At 38.1% G+C, this 16723-nt stretch overlaps 1 protein-coding gene across 1 annotated transcript in view; it reads left to right on the top strand.

Annotated features, from left to right (window-relative positions):
* CTDSPL2 (CTD small phosphatase like 2) overlaps window positions 1–5380 on the top strand; it is a 94998-nt gene extending 89618 nt beyond the window's left edge. The window contains exons 12-13 of the mRNA XM_080671588.1: window positions 122–217; window positions 1049–5380. Coding sequence (XP_080527714.1) covers window positions 122–217; window positions 1049–1114 — 162 coding nt within the window. The 3' untranslated portion in view covers window positions 1115–5380. The remainder of the gene's footprint in view (window positions 1–121; window positions 218–1048) is intronic.
* The last annotated feature ends 11343 nt before the right edge of the window (window positions 5381–16723 follow it).

Genomic DNA, 16723 nt, shown 5'->3' with positions numbered 1-16723 from the left:
GAGGACACTCTAACCAATTGAGCTACCCTGGACAGGGCTGATTTATTTCTTTTTTAAGCTTTTCCAAAGTAGGGAAAATGTAGGCAAAAAAGAGGATTTAATTACTTATTTATCATTTTAGCTATCTAATGGAATCCCTATAGAAAGCTGGTTTATGGATAAAAATGACAATGAACTCCTAAAATTGATTCCATTTCTGGAGAAGCTTGTAGAACTGGTAAGTATGTCTTAATTATCTTTTTCAGTTATGCTGTTGGCTCAACTTTATTGAAATCATTTAAATTGCTTTAAAAAGTCAGTGTGGTGGGATATTAAGGGAAAGATTGAAAAGAATTATAAGCTTTATCAAACCTTATAAATTACATTAAAAATTTGTTTTAATATATTTTTATTGATTTCAGAGAAGGAAGGAGAGGTAGAAACATTAATGATGAGAGAGAATCATTGATCGGCTGCCTCTGCACACCCCTACTGGGGATCGAGCCTGCAACCCGGGCATATGCCCTGACCGGGAATCGAACCATGACTTACTGGTTCTTATGTTGAAGCTCAACCACTAAGCCACACCAACTGGGCCATAAATTATATTAAAATTATAAGTATTTAAAAGTTTAAAGATTGATTATTTTTATTTTACTGGGCTTCCTCTTGCAATCACTAACTACTTTTGTTAAATCTGTTTCATTTTGCATTCATAGGTGTAGAATTATTGCTTATGCTACTAAAACTATTCTGTGAATTTTTTTCCTATATCTATTAATTTTAAATTAATATATGAAATAGGATTCAATGGCTTAATGCTTTTACCTAACTTTTTGTTGAGCCATTTACTACATAATTGTTTTTACAAAATTAAAACATTGATGGCAGTTTTTTTTTTACATCTTAATTTAATTCTAAGTTAACTGCTTCTGTGTGGTACATTTATATTTGGCAAATGAGTTGGAAAATTAGTGATGTTTTTCTGCAAAGTAAGAATGTTCATAATGGTCTGAGGATCATATTTTTGAAATTACGTGGCCTTTAAAATGTCTCTTTCTCCACACAGAATGAAGATGTTCGACCGCACATCAGAGACAGATTTCGCTTGCATGATTTGCTGCCCCCAGATTAAGTACAAAGACGTGTCAAATCATGAAGGGGGAGAGAATGCAGGACCCTTTTGGACTAAGACAAAACATTGCCATTACTGTTGAAATTTTGCATTTTTGTACCCCGTCTTGCTTTTCTTATCTTTGGTGCCCAATAATAATCAAGGGTTACAGAAAGAGACTTTATCTCAGATTGAATACATACAGTAGGTAGGCTAAAACAGAAGAGTCTTTAGAACTAGTGCAACTCCAGTGAAATTTTTTTATGTACAGGACATCTGCAGTTTATAAAGAATTCTGTTTCTGCCACCAGCAGTTTGACCTGTAGTCACACAGGATTTTATGATAATAACAGAGATGAAAATGGACTTTTTATTTTCTCTCTGTTTGGTGCTCTAAGTGGGTTTGTAGCCACTTTTCTGTTACTTTAAGATTCTCATTTCAACAGGAATGGCCAGTAAAAGTTGTTTTATTTTCCTGTTAAGGTTTATAACCTTTTTACATTTTTGACCTGTATTAGATTAGAATTTCATTATGCATTCCTTTTAGTTGAGGCGCTTCATAGTTTTCTGGAAATAGTCAGTTTTTAGTTTTTTATTATACATTTGAATGGCCGTTTTCCTGCTTTGTCTGCCTGCATATTGTATATTTGTTTAAAAATATTCTCTACTTTTAGTCCATGTAAGTTTCATTTAGAAAGACATGCATTTATATTTTGTTTCTGTAATATTCTGTAGGTGAAATCTTTTCAAAAATCAAGAGACTGGGTAGATAAGAATATATGAATGACTAATATTCAAATGATTTAAACCATTATGATGGCATGTGTTCCTAAATGGTAATATCTTGCAATGGCACACAGATTTAATGGATAAAGGTATACCTCAGACTTCACTGTGCTCACCAATCTTTGAGGAGAATGTGTTTGGTCACCTTTTGGGCTTGCTTTGGTTACTGCTGCCTTTGGTTTCCTCCAGAAATGAAGTACTCAGCACAGTGACTCGGTATTTTTCATTACTTTGCATGGGCTGGTAGTACCTCTGTTATGCTCTCGGTTACAATCAATTTAAAACTCTGTGTAACAGTCTTGGTACCTTACAGTAGCTATGCATAATCCTGTGGCACAGTAAACTCCCAAGCCACCAATGCAGTTAATATGCTCTCATAGTGGGTTTTCTATACTATATGAAAATAGTCTTCAAGCCTTGGTTCTCTAATGCAGCTACCACAAGAGGTTGATATTTTTATAGTGGCGTGTAATCTCCTTTTCGGGAGGCTTTTTATGGAAGGTAGAATTTGTAAGGTTAGTATGCTTTGCCTCTCAACTGCATTAACATGCCACAGGCTCAGACTGTTTTTGTGTAAAGGATGTCAAAGAACGGCACTTTTTCTAAAGAGAAGTTTGATATTTTGTATGCTTGTTAAGAAAGTACAGTATTGGAAATTAAAGGTGGACAACTGATAATTGAGGAGTATGTCACTTAATTTTTTATGTATATTACCTGTTTACTTGTACAACTTACTGTACAAATTACATGCAGCTTCATTTTCAAATGAATCCTTAAAATAAGGAAATCTTTTTAGGAAAACATTTAATTTTTGTATTTTTGATTTTAAAGGCATGAGTTATGTCAATTTTCAGTGTATTAATGAAAATTTTAACTTTTCATCAGGTTGAGTGTTTTCTTACTATATTATCTGTTGTGTATGTAGTTAGCATATTGTGTCACTGAACTGTTTAAAAATCTAGCATGTAGAGCAAGCCTGTTTTGTGGAAAATCCTTATTCATTAAGTAATCATGGCAGGTTTTCTGCAAAAAAGAGCAGAAGCATTTGCAATTCAGAATACTGGTTTTTTTGTTTTGTTTTTGTTTTAATTTAAAGAAAGGTATTTTGCTTGCAGGAAAAAATACTACAGATTCATTTTAATGAGACTCTTTGAGATGTATTTATCTTTAGGGCATCTGGGCATCTTTATGCTGTTTGTCTTCTGTCTTTCTTGAAATAAAATGTACATACGTTACCTTTACATATGCTCTTGCTCAAAATTGTGAACCTAGTTACATTTCTCCTTGTTCCCTTTTTATGCTCAAACAGCAAAATCCAAACTTATACAAGATCTAAACTTTCAGCATGCATTATAATTGCTGAAAGCTTTTCTGATTAAGTAAATACAGTCTCAAAGGGCTTTCCCATGACTTGAAGGGAAATGTAAGCACCTATACCACTGTGCCTGTGGGCACTTTAAATGAACACCCACTTTAATCATCTTGTATTAATAGTAAAGCTGTTTTCAGTCCCATGCTAGGGAGAGTTCCCTAAAATAGACTGACAAATGAATCAAGCATAACAAGATTCTGTAAAGAAATAAACTAAGGGAAATTTTGTGTGGCCTGAGAAAATTTCTTGAGACCAATTTATATATATATTTTTCATTACCTGACTTGAGTCATTTTAAATTTAATACAGAATTTTAAATAATTTATATAGACAACTATCCAGCTTCTTTCCACGTTAATGTTTTATCGTCTCATTACCCCTTTTCTTTATCTGTTTATAGATGTTATCTTAAACACTTCCAATTGGTTAAGCGGAGGTGTATATTTTATGAACCTGAGATGTGCCCAGCCCCTACAGTTCACACAGTAAACATAAACTCTTAAAAACTGACTATAGTAAATGCAGGAGAGATGGATACCTGATAAGACACAGCAAAAGTGACCTATATACACATTACAACTCTGAAGTACATATTATAATTGTGATATTTCCAGTGATGTCTGACTTTTAAGACATTCTTTTAAATATTTGTATTATTATTAGAATGTTTTAATCAGTTATGTTTTTTAATTCCATGTAATATATGTAGCCCTAATAAGATTTATATCACCAAATTTCTCCTTGGGTCTTAAAAGAATAACAATTTAAAATCATAAATTGTTTTATATTAGCTAGTATGTATATTTATTTACCCGATGGCTTTATCTTGTTTCCCAAAATTTGGGGAGAATTTGTTGAAAGCATTGTGACTTCTATAAATGGCTATTTTCTTGTAACTGTCCGTGAAAATGTATGTGTACTTTTTTTTTTTCCATTTCTCTAGTTTTTCTGTTTTGTTTTTAGGGTTAAACATAGAATGGTGTTTTTGTTTTTTTTAAAGTTCTCTTTGGCCAATGACTTTTTCAACTAGATATTACTTTCGTTCAACCTTCTAAAGAAGTTCATTTTTCATTGTTTTGTTCAGTCAACTTACCTGAAAAACAGAGACTTCATCTCAACAATGAAGAAAGTATTTCATTATTCCTACAAATCTTTACAGCGAGCACAGAATTCTTCATAATAAGGATCAGATCTTTTCCACATCTGTGTCAATCACATAAAGCTGAAACGTAAAGGACACTGAAGCCTTCATTTATTGTACTAACATGGTGGTGTTATATACTACATCATTAGCTAGTTAAGGTTTTCTGACCTAATTTCTCTGTCTTCCTAGATATTTATTTGTTATCTCTTTTAATCTTGTGTATCTAAAATTAACTTAGTTAATAGTTACCCATCGAATAACTATGCCAAGCAACTAGGAAAGAATGTTTATTTTATTTCCCCTTATAGGGGAAGAGTGGACTGGGAACAAAAATGTATGGGCCAAAAGGCCTTAGGTTGTCATTCATTCACTTTCTTATTCCTCTCATGACCTATGTTCAAGTATAGTATTTTTTTCAGTGTTGATGTGCTTGATTATGTCATTACTTTTCATGTCTTCCCCTGAGTTGAAAGCCTGCTAGGAACCTGTATGGAATACATTTTTAAATATTCAGAATAAGTACCACAAAACTCAGTATCTTATATTTAAATGCTCCTTAAATTATTGGAATCCAAGTCTCACTCACTAGGATACATTTTTATAAAATGTTTCTCTGTATCTTGAATTGAAATTACTTGCCCAGAGGCAAGAGTTGGGATAATGTGTTTTGAGAAATTTTTTAAAAGGGGATAAGAAAGCAACAAGTTTATACTTACCTTATGGTTTTGATATTAGTTAGTATTTTAAAATACATTAATAGTTCCCAAACCTGACTGTTCACTAGAATTACTCTGAGCTTTGGAAATAGATTCCCGAGGCCTAACCCCTGCAAAATTGTCTCATTGGATCTATAGTGGGGCCTGAGAGTTCTGTATTTCTTTTTTAAGCCCTCCAAATGATTCTAATAACCAGGTTTGGGAAATCACTGTTTTAAATGTGACAGTGGTTTCAGAGTAGGCAACAAAATAAAAGTTTACCGAACATCTTTGTGGTAGTTTTTCTTTTTTATTTTAAACTGGGACCAGATTTCACAGAACTTATTCAAGATACATGGAGGAATAATAAGGAAGATTGAAGCTACTGCTCATTATCATTCTTTCATAATTTTAAGAGTTTGTATTCCTAGCACTTGGAATAGTTGATCATATACACAGCTGAAGGACATATCCCTGAATGAGACCATTATATATAAATTGTAAAATATTTCACTATTTTTTTATTTTATAAATCTTTGTAGAAATAAGCAATGAAATACTACTTTCATCTTTTGAAATGGGATTTTTCAAGGCATTGTCCTTTTGGCATTAAGGTAGGGGGGAGTTAATATTCTCTCTGCTTTTTTCCATGTGAATCAGTATAAAGTCATGGACATTTAAAAATCTCAGTTCAATTTCTACATATTTACTATGCAGTATAGCCATGAACAAGCAATGTAGATTTAGTTTTCTCATCTTCAAATGCCCTGATCACCCTACCTCACAGGGTTGTTGTGGGGATAAATAAAACTTTTATGGAAACACTTTTCTTTGATGATATTTTATCAGCCATTAGAAACACTAATATCTAACAGCTTATTTGCACAGTGCTCTTTTGGTTTACAAGTACACAATTTTTTCACATTTCTTTCCCTTTTGATGCTCTACAGGACAGTCCTGTAAGGAACACAGAGCAGGTTAGAGATAGGTAACTGAGGCTCACAGAGGATTGTGACCCCAGAGCTCATAACTGTTCTGGGAGACTTGAATTCAAGTATCACCGCAATATGCTAGCTCCCAAGGCCTTGGCATTCTTGTATAAGCATGTCTGTACATAAATACAAAGTGTTCTAAAGTTTATAAATCAATTTAGCCAACGAAGTTCTTATAAAGGAATATAATAATTCAGTGTAAAAGTTGTTACAAACTAAGCCCTAGAGTTTAATCCAATTTTTAAACTAGAAGGAAATTCCAACTTTCTAACATGCCTCTTTATTTTACAAATAAGGAAATATGTCTGGAAGAGTGCCTTCCCAGGATCACAGAGCTGGGATTAGAATCTAGGTCTCAATTGCTACACTGCTACTACTTAATGGAATGACATTCTTAATTTCTTCTACTACTGTGGAAAATAAAACCTGAATAAAGCGTTAATTTTAAAAAGTTGAGATAAGATGGCAAGGAAGAACCAGATTATGGTAAGCTAAAAAGAAGTATATGCTTGATGTAATGGGCTAAAGCAGTGGTTCTCAACCTTCCTAATGCCACGACCCTTTAATACAGTTCCTCATGTTGTGGTGACCTCCAACCATAAAATTATTTTCGTTGCTACTTCATAACTAATTTTGTAATGTAAATATGTGTTTTCCGATGGTCTTAGGCTCTACAGCAGCGGTTCTCAACCTGTGGGTTGCGACCCACAGGTTGAGAACCGCTAGCAGGGTTGCCTAAGACCATCGGAAAACACAGATATTTATGATTCATAACAGTAGCAAAATTAGTTATGAAGTAGCAACGAAAATAATTTTATGGTTGGGGGTCACCACAACATGAGGAACTGTATTAAAAGGTCATGGCATTAGAAAGGTTGAGAACCACTGGGCTAAATAATGAGCTAATGTAGCTGCAAAATAACCTGATCCCACTTTCTATATGATGAGATATTTTTCTCCAGCTTTATTGAGTAAAAATGACAATGTAAGTTTAAGGTATAAAATGTGATGATGTGTGGATATATTTTGAAATGTTTACCAGTTTAGTTAACACATCCTTCACCTCATGTGATTACCTTTTTTTGTTGTTATGATGAGAACATTAAAAATCGCTAGTAGTAATGCCAAAACCGGTTTGGCTCAGTGGATAGAGCATTGGCCTGCGGACTGAAAGGTCCCAGGTTCGATTCTGGTCAAGGGCACGTAACTTGGTTGCGGGCACATCCCCAGTAGGAGGTGTGCAAGAGGCAGCTGATTGATGTTTCTAACTCTATCCCTCTTCCTTCCTCTCTGTAAAAAATCAATAAAATATATTTTAAAAAAAATACTTTAAAAAGAAAACAAAAAATCGCTAGTAGTGTCCGGTCCATGTGGCTCAGTGGTTGAGTGTTGACCCATCAACCAGGAGGTCACAGTTCTTTTCCTGGTCAGGACACATGACTGGGTTGTGGGCTTGATCTCTAGTACAGGGTATGCAGGGGTAGCCAATTGATGATTTTCATCATTGATGTTTCTATCCTCCCTCTAAAATCAATAAAAACATTTAAAAATAAAATCTAGTATAGCTTTAAAGTGTACAATAGAGTATTATTAACGATAGTCACCATGATGTACGTTAGACCCCCAGAACATTAGATCCACATACAACTGAAGTCTAACGTTTGACCAATATCTCAAAATTTCCCCCACTCCCAAGCCCTGCTATGATGAAACTTATAAAACAATTTCCCATAAGCTCAAAGGAGTTTAATATACAGACAGGTTTGAGAGTCACTTGCAGTAGGCCTTTGGAAATGACTCATCCACTTAGACAAAGCAGCTGAGCCTGAGTTTGTTCATCTGTAAAATGGGTGCATCAAGATCCTCTCAAAATTACAAAGATGAAACTTGTAAAGCAATATACAAATAATTGCCAGAATGGAAATGTTTAAAGGAGCTAGTTCTCTTGAGTGTATGTGAAAGATAAACTGATTCCACTGCCCATTTCTGCCTCCTCTAACTTGGGGGCAGAAATGGGCAGTAGAATCAGTACTGCCACATGTCAGGGAAAAGAAAGAAAAGACATGAGCAGTAGAAAGCATTCAATGAAGACTGGATAATAATAATGGAGAGGCCACCTTTGACTTAACATGTTTTTATGAAAACATGCTGAGTGTTCAGGAAGAAGTGGGTGATGAGGCAATTGAAGAATGTATTGACTGGCTTGAGAAGTCTGGTAATTGGAATAGCAGGCTTATATGATTTGCTAAGTTAGAAGTCTTAATGGATGAACCAAATTAACTAGAGCTTTAGATATGAAGTATGACAATATTTGTTGAGGGTAGGTATAAGTAGCTTTCCTAATCAGAGTGAAAATCATATTAAAACACTGCCTTACTATGTGTTAGACACCGAGATTGGCAGAAAAAGGCAAACCTGGCTTACAGTCTAGTAGTAGAGACTGGGTGTGGTTGGGGAAAGGGGTCATGAAAGAAAAATAGCTTTGAGGGTGCTGACAATCTAGTCTGGAAGTCAGGCTTAGGTTGGCTGAAGTATTGTTTAAGATGAGAACTGTGAAGGGGACATATGTAATACTTTCAATAATAAAGATTTTAAAAAAAAGATGAGAACTGTAGTCCTGGCCGGTGTACTCAGTGGTTAGAGTGTTGGCCCACACACCGAAGGGTCGTGGGTTCAATTTCTGGTCAAGGGCATGTACCTGGGTTGCAGGCTTTATCCTAGGCCCTGGTTGGGGCATTTGGGAAGTAACCAATCCATGTGTCTCTCTCATGGGTCTTTCCCTCTCCCTCCCTTTCACTCTAAAAAAAAATGGAAAAGATATCCTCTGGTGAAAACCAACAACAACAAAACACAAGAACTGTAGAATATTGAAAAAATGTAAAGCCAGGTTTGGTTGAGGGGCAAGAGGTAAAGTCAAGCAAGGGAATTAATGATCAGAATTGTCTTAAAAGACCACTTTGGCTGCTGCCTAGGCCAGTGGTCGGCAAACTCATTAGTCAACAGAGCCAAATATCAACAGTACAACAATTGACATTTGCTTTGACAGCCAAAATTTTTAAGCTTAAACTTCTAACGCCACTTCTTCAAAACAGACTTGCCCAGGCCGTGGTATTTTGTGGAAGAGCCACACTCAAGGGGCCAAAGAGCCACATGTGGGTTGCGAGCTGCGGTTTGCCGACCACTGGGCTAGGCAATAGAGTAGGTGGATAGGAGACCGGTTAAAAGATGTAGCAGTTGACCTAATTCACATAATGCATTCCTTTTTCCAAGACAACAAATGGCTAATGCATTGGGTGCTATCATCATAATGGACAGTTTGAGGTCAGGAGAAGGTTAAAGTCCTAAGGAGAGCATGGCTTGTCAGGTTTACTAACAGGAATAGGAAGGTACTTTAGGATTTTATGGCACTGTATAAAAATAAGTATGGAATAATGTGGAGGAGTTTCATGGAGACACATGCTGGCATTTCATATCTTGTAAGATTCTTGGGTAAGCTTTTAGGGGAAGGTGGCTTAAAATGGAAAAAGTCATTCAATTACATAGTTGTTTTTCCAAATCATAAATCTTCTCACATATGTAATGACTCAGTGATTTGGGTATTTTATAAATGAGTTTTAACCTGGTTCTATTTGCCTTATTTCATCTTTATGAGATTTTTAGTCTGGTGCTTAAACCACTTTCTCTTAAAAAGGAGCCATGAGCAGTTCGTCATTTTTGCTGCCATTTGCCATCCTATGGCTTTAATGATGAAATTCTTAAAGGCAGAGGTTTTAATGTTAATTTGTGAACATACACTGTTCAATTACTCTGCTCATCTGTAAAATGGGAATACGGTCATGTATGATTATAGGGCTCATCTAGAGACTAACATGAATCACACATTTCATTTTTTGTTTTTTAATATTTTTTAAGATAAATCTTTATTGTTCAGATTATTACAGGTGTTCCTCTTTTTTTCCCCTCATAGCTCCCCTCCACCTGATTCCCCACCCCACCCCATACCCTTACCCCCTGCCACTGTCTTCATCCATAGGTGTAAGATTTTTGTCCATGTTTTTTAATATTTTTTAATTGATTCTTTTTTTAGAGAGAGAGAGAAACATCAATATGAGAGCGAAACATCCCAATGGGGAATAGAGCCCGCAACCCGGGGATGTGCCCTGACTGGGAATCAAACTGGCAATCTTCTGGTGAATGGGCAGATGCCTAACCAACTGAGCCACAACGGCTAGGGCCACATATTAGTTTGAAGGACTAAAGTCCCCAGCACACAAATCTAGACAAGTGTTTCCCTGCTTCCTCATTTCAAAAAACAGCATGCACCATACTGTGAATAAATTCTCAATTTCTGCTTCAAAAATTTATCAGTGCTGTATACAGATAGCCCATGTATTTTTCCATAGCACCTCCAACCCCTACATCTCATTTTCAATTACACATGGTTTAATTCCTTAAAGTTAATATCCCAAGAACCTACAATAGTACTAGGTAGAGGATAGGCACTCAATATTTATCTGTTGAATGAGTAAGTGAATATGCTCACATTTCAAAGTTTGAATTTCTATTAGAGGCCCAGTGCATGGATTCATGCACCTATGGGGTCCCCCAGCGTAGCCTGCGGGGATGGGGCCAAAACTGGCAATCCAATGCCACCTGCCGCTTCTGCTCATTCCGGCCCCACTGTGTCTGCTGCCGACGCCACCACCTGGTAAGCTCGCTGCCACTTCGCTGAGGTCTTCAGGCTGCGAAGGCCAGCCGTGAGCCCTGTGTCTGGCACCCGTGGGTCAGTTGAGTGGCGCTCTCGCTATGGAAGTGCACTTACCACCAGGGGGCAGCTCCTGCATTGAGCATCTTCCCCCTGAAGGTCAGTGCCTGTCATAATAACCAGTCGACCAGTTGTTCAATCGTTCAGTCACTTAGGCTTTTATATATATAGATAAGTCCAGAAAATTGATTCATTAAAGTGTAGCCCAAAATTGATGAAACTCAGCAGAACTGGTTCACACTAAACTTACAAGACACGAATTTTTAAGTTATATTTCAATTTCATTTGTTTACTGTTGGCAAGTTTCCTCCTTCGGAAACTAAATCACAATTGGTAAGGGTAGAACCAGAAAGAAAGTTTGGGTATAGACAGCCGTGGGCAAACTACGGCCCGCGGGCCGGATCTGGCTGTTCTATCCAGTTCTCTTGCTCTCCCCTCCACTCCTTTACTTTGAATTTATATTAGTTCACACAAACACTCCATCCATGCTTTTGTTCCGGCCCTCCGGTCCAGTTTAAGAACCCATTGTGGCCCTCGAGTCAAAAAGTTTGCCCACCCCTGGCTATAGCACATAGCAGGCACTTAACATAATGGCTAATATCAATAGGATACCCTCATCTCTAATAGATAGCTGCTAGAAGTCTGGTCAGCTTACCCTTTTCCCTCGACACTAAAAATCTTGTTCTTTGGCCTTTCTCTGTATTTCACCTTCTTTCTGTTAACTTTTTTTTAGATACACTGTCTTAGAATATCTTTAGGCAAGTTAATACAGGTGACTATATTACCACTTTAGCAATATCCAGTCTTGATTTCCTGAGACCACCTTGGGAGAGTTGATTGGGTCTCATATCCTCTTAGTCACTTATTTACTAATTCCTAGTTCAAGTTACTATACAGTGCTGTGAGCTTACTAATAATACAATAAAAAAGCATCTTTCTTTGGGGCTCGGCTGTATTTTCTTTGGAACTGCTTTTCATGAAAAGAAACAATGGCCTGAGAGGCAGGTATTTCCTGGGGAAAAAATTCTGCATAGAAATTTATTCATGTAGTCATTCAACAGTTTAAGTGTCTGCTATGTGCTATACGCAAAATTAAGTAAAGCAGAGTTTATCTGAAATAGACTACTAGAATGTATTTAAAATTGTTGTCTGAGGCCAAGAATGGAATACTGGAAAGATACTGGGCATGTAAGGAAGAGCTGGACAACTGGGCCTCAAGAGAAGGCAAGAGGCAGTAAAGTGACCTGGGAAATCATCACTTCATCAGGAGTTTGTGGTCTTCCCTTCAGGTGCTGTCATCAGCCACCAATTTCGAGGTAGTGGAAGTCTCATTCAAGTTCTAAAGCCCTGGGAAAGAGAATCTTTCCATTATTACTACATAACAATTTGCCTCAAAATTTAAGAGGCTTAAGATAACTTATCTCTCACAGACTGTGGGTTGACTGGGCTCAGCCAGGCAACTCTCCCTTGGAGTCTTCTGTGGATGCATTGGAATGGTAGTTGGGGATGGAATCACCTGAAGGCTCAACCAGGATGGATGTCCAAGATGGCTTCTTCACTCCCATGTCTGGCATCTCTGCTGGAAGTCAGGGGTTGGCTGAGTATTTCTCTTCCTAAACAGCCTCTCCACACATGGTTATCTTGAAATAGCACAGGGTTGTCATAAGGTAGTAAGAGTTCTTAAATGGCAGCTGACTTCCACCAGAGTGGGCATTCCAAAAAGCACAGGTGTAAGCTGCAAGGCTTGCTATGGCCTAACATTGGGTGTCACTTCATAGGACTAGACCAGACTCAAGAGGAGGGGTGGCACATAAGGACTTGAATACTGCTCACTGAAGGGCATCTTTGGAGAATAGCTACTAGAGAATTTGAGGATTCCACCTGGGGCAGATCCAGATTTTATATCATTTGAAGTATATACAATTTGCAGGACCTTCTTGAAAAATGAGGACCTGATGCAATGAGAGACCCTGGAGCTAGAGCTTCATTACCTTCACAGTTAATCTGTTTCTGACCCCCCTTCCCAAATTAGCTATGGTAAAGGAGCAAATGTGGCTTTGGGGAACCCACTTATACTTATGTACTGGGACACTTTCCAGACAATGAAGAATCATTGTGAGCCTTCCCCACCTCTCACCAGAATTGTCCAGTGTTCAGTTCAATATAATCTGATCACCCGAATATCTAGAACCCAGGTCTCCTGACATCTAACAAGTGAATTTTCAAATACACTATATTCCACAGTGGTATAAATTCTTTAAAATCTTACTCTATCCTCTCCATACCTTTTCCCTCTGGTTGCTCCTTAAATGTTGATGTCCTTCAAGGTTTCTTCTCATTCTATCCTATCTTCAGGTGGCCTCTTTCACATTATTCTGTCCACTGCCATAATCATATAACTCCTAACCCTCTACCCAGGCTTCTGTAGTTCCAAACATATACTAGCCATTTCTAGTTGGATGTCCCACAGGAATGTCAATCTGTGTGGCCAAAACTTAATTTAATTCCTACTGTGACGACAGGCACCAGATAGTCATTTTCAAATACAATGAGCATTTACTATATGCCAGGCAGTGGGAATACAGTAGTAAAGAACACAGACAAGATGCCTGTGCTTCAAACAGATATTAAATAAAAGTCATTAGAGATTGTGATAAATGCTATGACAAAAGAGAGTAATGAGAAAAGAGTAACCGGGGAGGCCTTTTGCAGGAGGAAGATCAGGGAAGACCTTTCTGCAAAGGTATCTTTACAGTTTCATTTGAAGGAGAAATAAAGTCAATCATGCAAAGAGGTGTGGGAAGAGCATTGTAAGCAGAAAGTCCAAAAATAGGAAAAAGCTTAGTAGCCTTAGAGGGCTAGTAGCAATGAGGTTAATGAGAGACAATGGCACCTGGAGGCTGGTGGAAGGTAGGAATCAGTCTATGCAGGGCCTTGCAGGCCACAGTAAGGAACTGGATTTACAAACAAACCAAACAAAAACAAGAAGGCAGTGGGGGTGGGAAGAGATCAACCAAAGATTTGTATGCATATATGCATAACCCATGGGCACAGACAATAAGGTGGTGAAGGCCTAGGGCAGAGGGGAGACTGGAAGAGGTCAATGGGGTTAAAGGGGTGATATATGTAATACTTACAGCAATAAAGACTTAGAAACAAAAACAAAATAAAAACAAGAAGATGCCCTAGCCAGTTTGGCTCAGTGGATAGAGTATCAGTCGGCCCCAGCCCGCGGACTGAAGGTCGAGGGCACGTGTTCTTGGGGTTGCAGGCTCAATCCCTGCCCCCACCCTGTCAGGGTGTATGTGGGAGGCAATCAGTCGATGTGTCTCTCTCACATTGATGTTTCTCTCTGTCTCTCCACCTCCACTCTCTCTAAAAATCAATGGAAAAATATCCTTGGGTGAGGATTAACAAACAAACAAACCAAGAAGACACTAAAGAGATTTCTGGGACGAAGGGGTATCACGATTTGATTTACATTTTTTTAAAATATATTTTATTGATTTTTTACAGAGAGAGGAAGGGAGAGGGATAGAGAGTTAGAAACGTCCATGAGAGAGAAACATCGATCAGCTGCCTCCTGCACACCTCCCACTGGGGATGTGCCTACAACCAAGGTACATGCCCTTGCCTGGAATCGAACCTGGGACCTTTCAGTCCAAAGGCCGACGCTCTATCCACTGAGCCAAACCGGTTAGGGCTACATTTTTTTTTTTTTAAATGTTTAGCCTGCCTGGCATAGCTCAGTGGTTGAGCGTCGACCTATGAAACAGGTCACGGTTCGACTCCCAGTCAGGGCACATGCCCCGGTTGAATCCCAGTGTGGGGCATGCAGGAGGCAGTCAATCAATGATTCTCTCTCATCACTGATGTTTCTATCTCTCCCTTCCTCTCTGATATCAATAAAATATATTTAATTAATAACATATATATATTAATCTTCACCCAAGAATATATTTCCATTGATTTTTAGAGAGAGTGGAAGAGAGAGGGAAAGGCAGAGAGAAACATCGATGTGAGAAAAAAACACACTGTGAGCACCCTGACCAGGGCCTGGGCCTGGGAGAAGCCTGCAACCAAGGTATGTGCCCTTGACCGGGAATTGAACCCAGGACCCTTTGGTCTACAGGCCGACGCTCTATCCACTGAGTCAAACCGGCCGGGCTAAAAAAATATGTATTTTTAAATGCTTTTATTGCTTTTTAGAGAGAGGAATAGAGAGATAGAAACATCGATTTGATTGGCTGCCTCCTACATGCATCCGCACTGAGGATTGCGCCCTAAATCCAGGCATGAGTCCAGACAAGAAACGGAAAAGGTGACCTCTTGGTTTCTGGGTTGACACTCAACCGCTGAGCCACACCAGCCAGGCTGATTTACATTTTTACATAAGCAAACTGACTGTATGCAGTGAATGGATTGTGAAGCTGGAGGACATCATAGTAGAAGCTTGGATTAAGGCAGTAGCAAGACATATGGGGGTAATTAAATGACTTCAAGATTAATATTTAAAGTAAATCACAGAACGTGGTGATGGACTGAATTTAGGGGGTGAGAGAAAGAAAGCAATGATAGTTTCCAGTTTTGTTTTGTTAATATATTTTATTGATTTTTTACAGAGAGGAAGAGAGAGGGATAGAAAGTTAGAAACATCGATGAGACATCGATCAGCTGCCTCCTGTACGCCCCCTACTGGGGATGTGCCCGCAACCCAGGTACATGCCCTTGACCGGAATCGAACCTGGGACCCTTCAGTCCGCAGGCCGACGCTCTATCCACTGAACCAAACCAGTTAGGGCGATAGTTTCCAGTTTTTGACTGGAGCACCTATAGCTGGGTGTCACTACCACTCACTCCATCTCCAAAGGCATAATCTTCTACTACTTTTCCCACCAACTGCATATCCAATCAGTCACTGGATTTGTCAGAATTATCCATAGAAACAGGACCAATAGGATGTGTGTATTATTTAGAAATTTATTTTAAGGAATGGCTCATGATATTTTGGAGCTGGCTAGTCTAAAACCTGCAGGGCAGGCCAGCAGGTTGGAGACCCAGGGAAGACCTGATGCTGCAGAGTCCAAAAGCAAGTCTGGAGACAGAATTCCTTTTTCCTCAGTGTTTTCTTAAGGCCTTCGATATGAGAACCATCCAAATTATGCAGGGTAATCTGCTGTACTCAGTCTACTTGTTAATATATAACAAATACAGCAAAAACCAGATTAGTGTTTGACTAAAAACTAGGCACCATGGACTAGCCACGATGAAACAAAAAAATTAACCATCACAGCCATTAAATTGTTTATCTTAATCTTTAAATATTTCTCAGATCAGTTCCTCCTTCTGTTACCATTGCCTTTTTTTAGGCTTGTGTTATTCTCACTTAATTAAAAAATATTTAACTATGTATTAGACACTGTGCCAAATGCTGGAGATACAACTGTGAATAAAAGATAGATTGTGCTCTAGGGACCTTACATTTCAGCCTTTCCTTGCCTTCTTCTGTCTTGCCTCCTTCCAATACATCTTTATAAATGGATGTCTGTATATCACTACCTCTCTCATTGTAATGTGCGGAATCATCTGAGGATCTTGTTAAAAGGCAGATTCTGTCTGATGCATTAGGTCTGGGATGGCCTGAGATTCTGCATTTCTAACAAGCTCCCCAGGTGTTGCTGCTGGATTAGGAACAAACTTTGAGTAACTGGACTGTAGAGTATCTCTTGAAAGAGATCACCTTTATAAAATGTGTATCTGTATGCTCTCTGAAAAGGCATACAAGAAATGGGAAACAATAGTTACCACTAGAAAGAATGACTGATAATTGTACATTCCCTTTTATAACCTGAATGATGCACCAAGTCTGTGTGCTA

The sequence above is a fragment of the Plecotus auritus genome (genome assembly GCF_963455305.1).
Source record: "Plecotus auritus genome assembly, chromosome: 1".
NCBI lineage: Eukaryota > Metazoa > Chordata > Mammalia > Chiroptera > Vespertilionidae > Plecotus > Plecotus auritus.
This window is presented reverse-complemented; position numbering and strand designations above follow the sequence as displayed.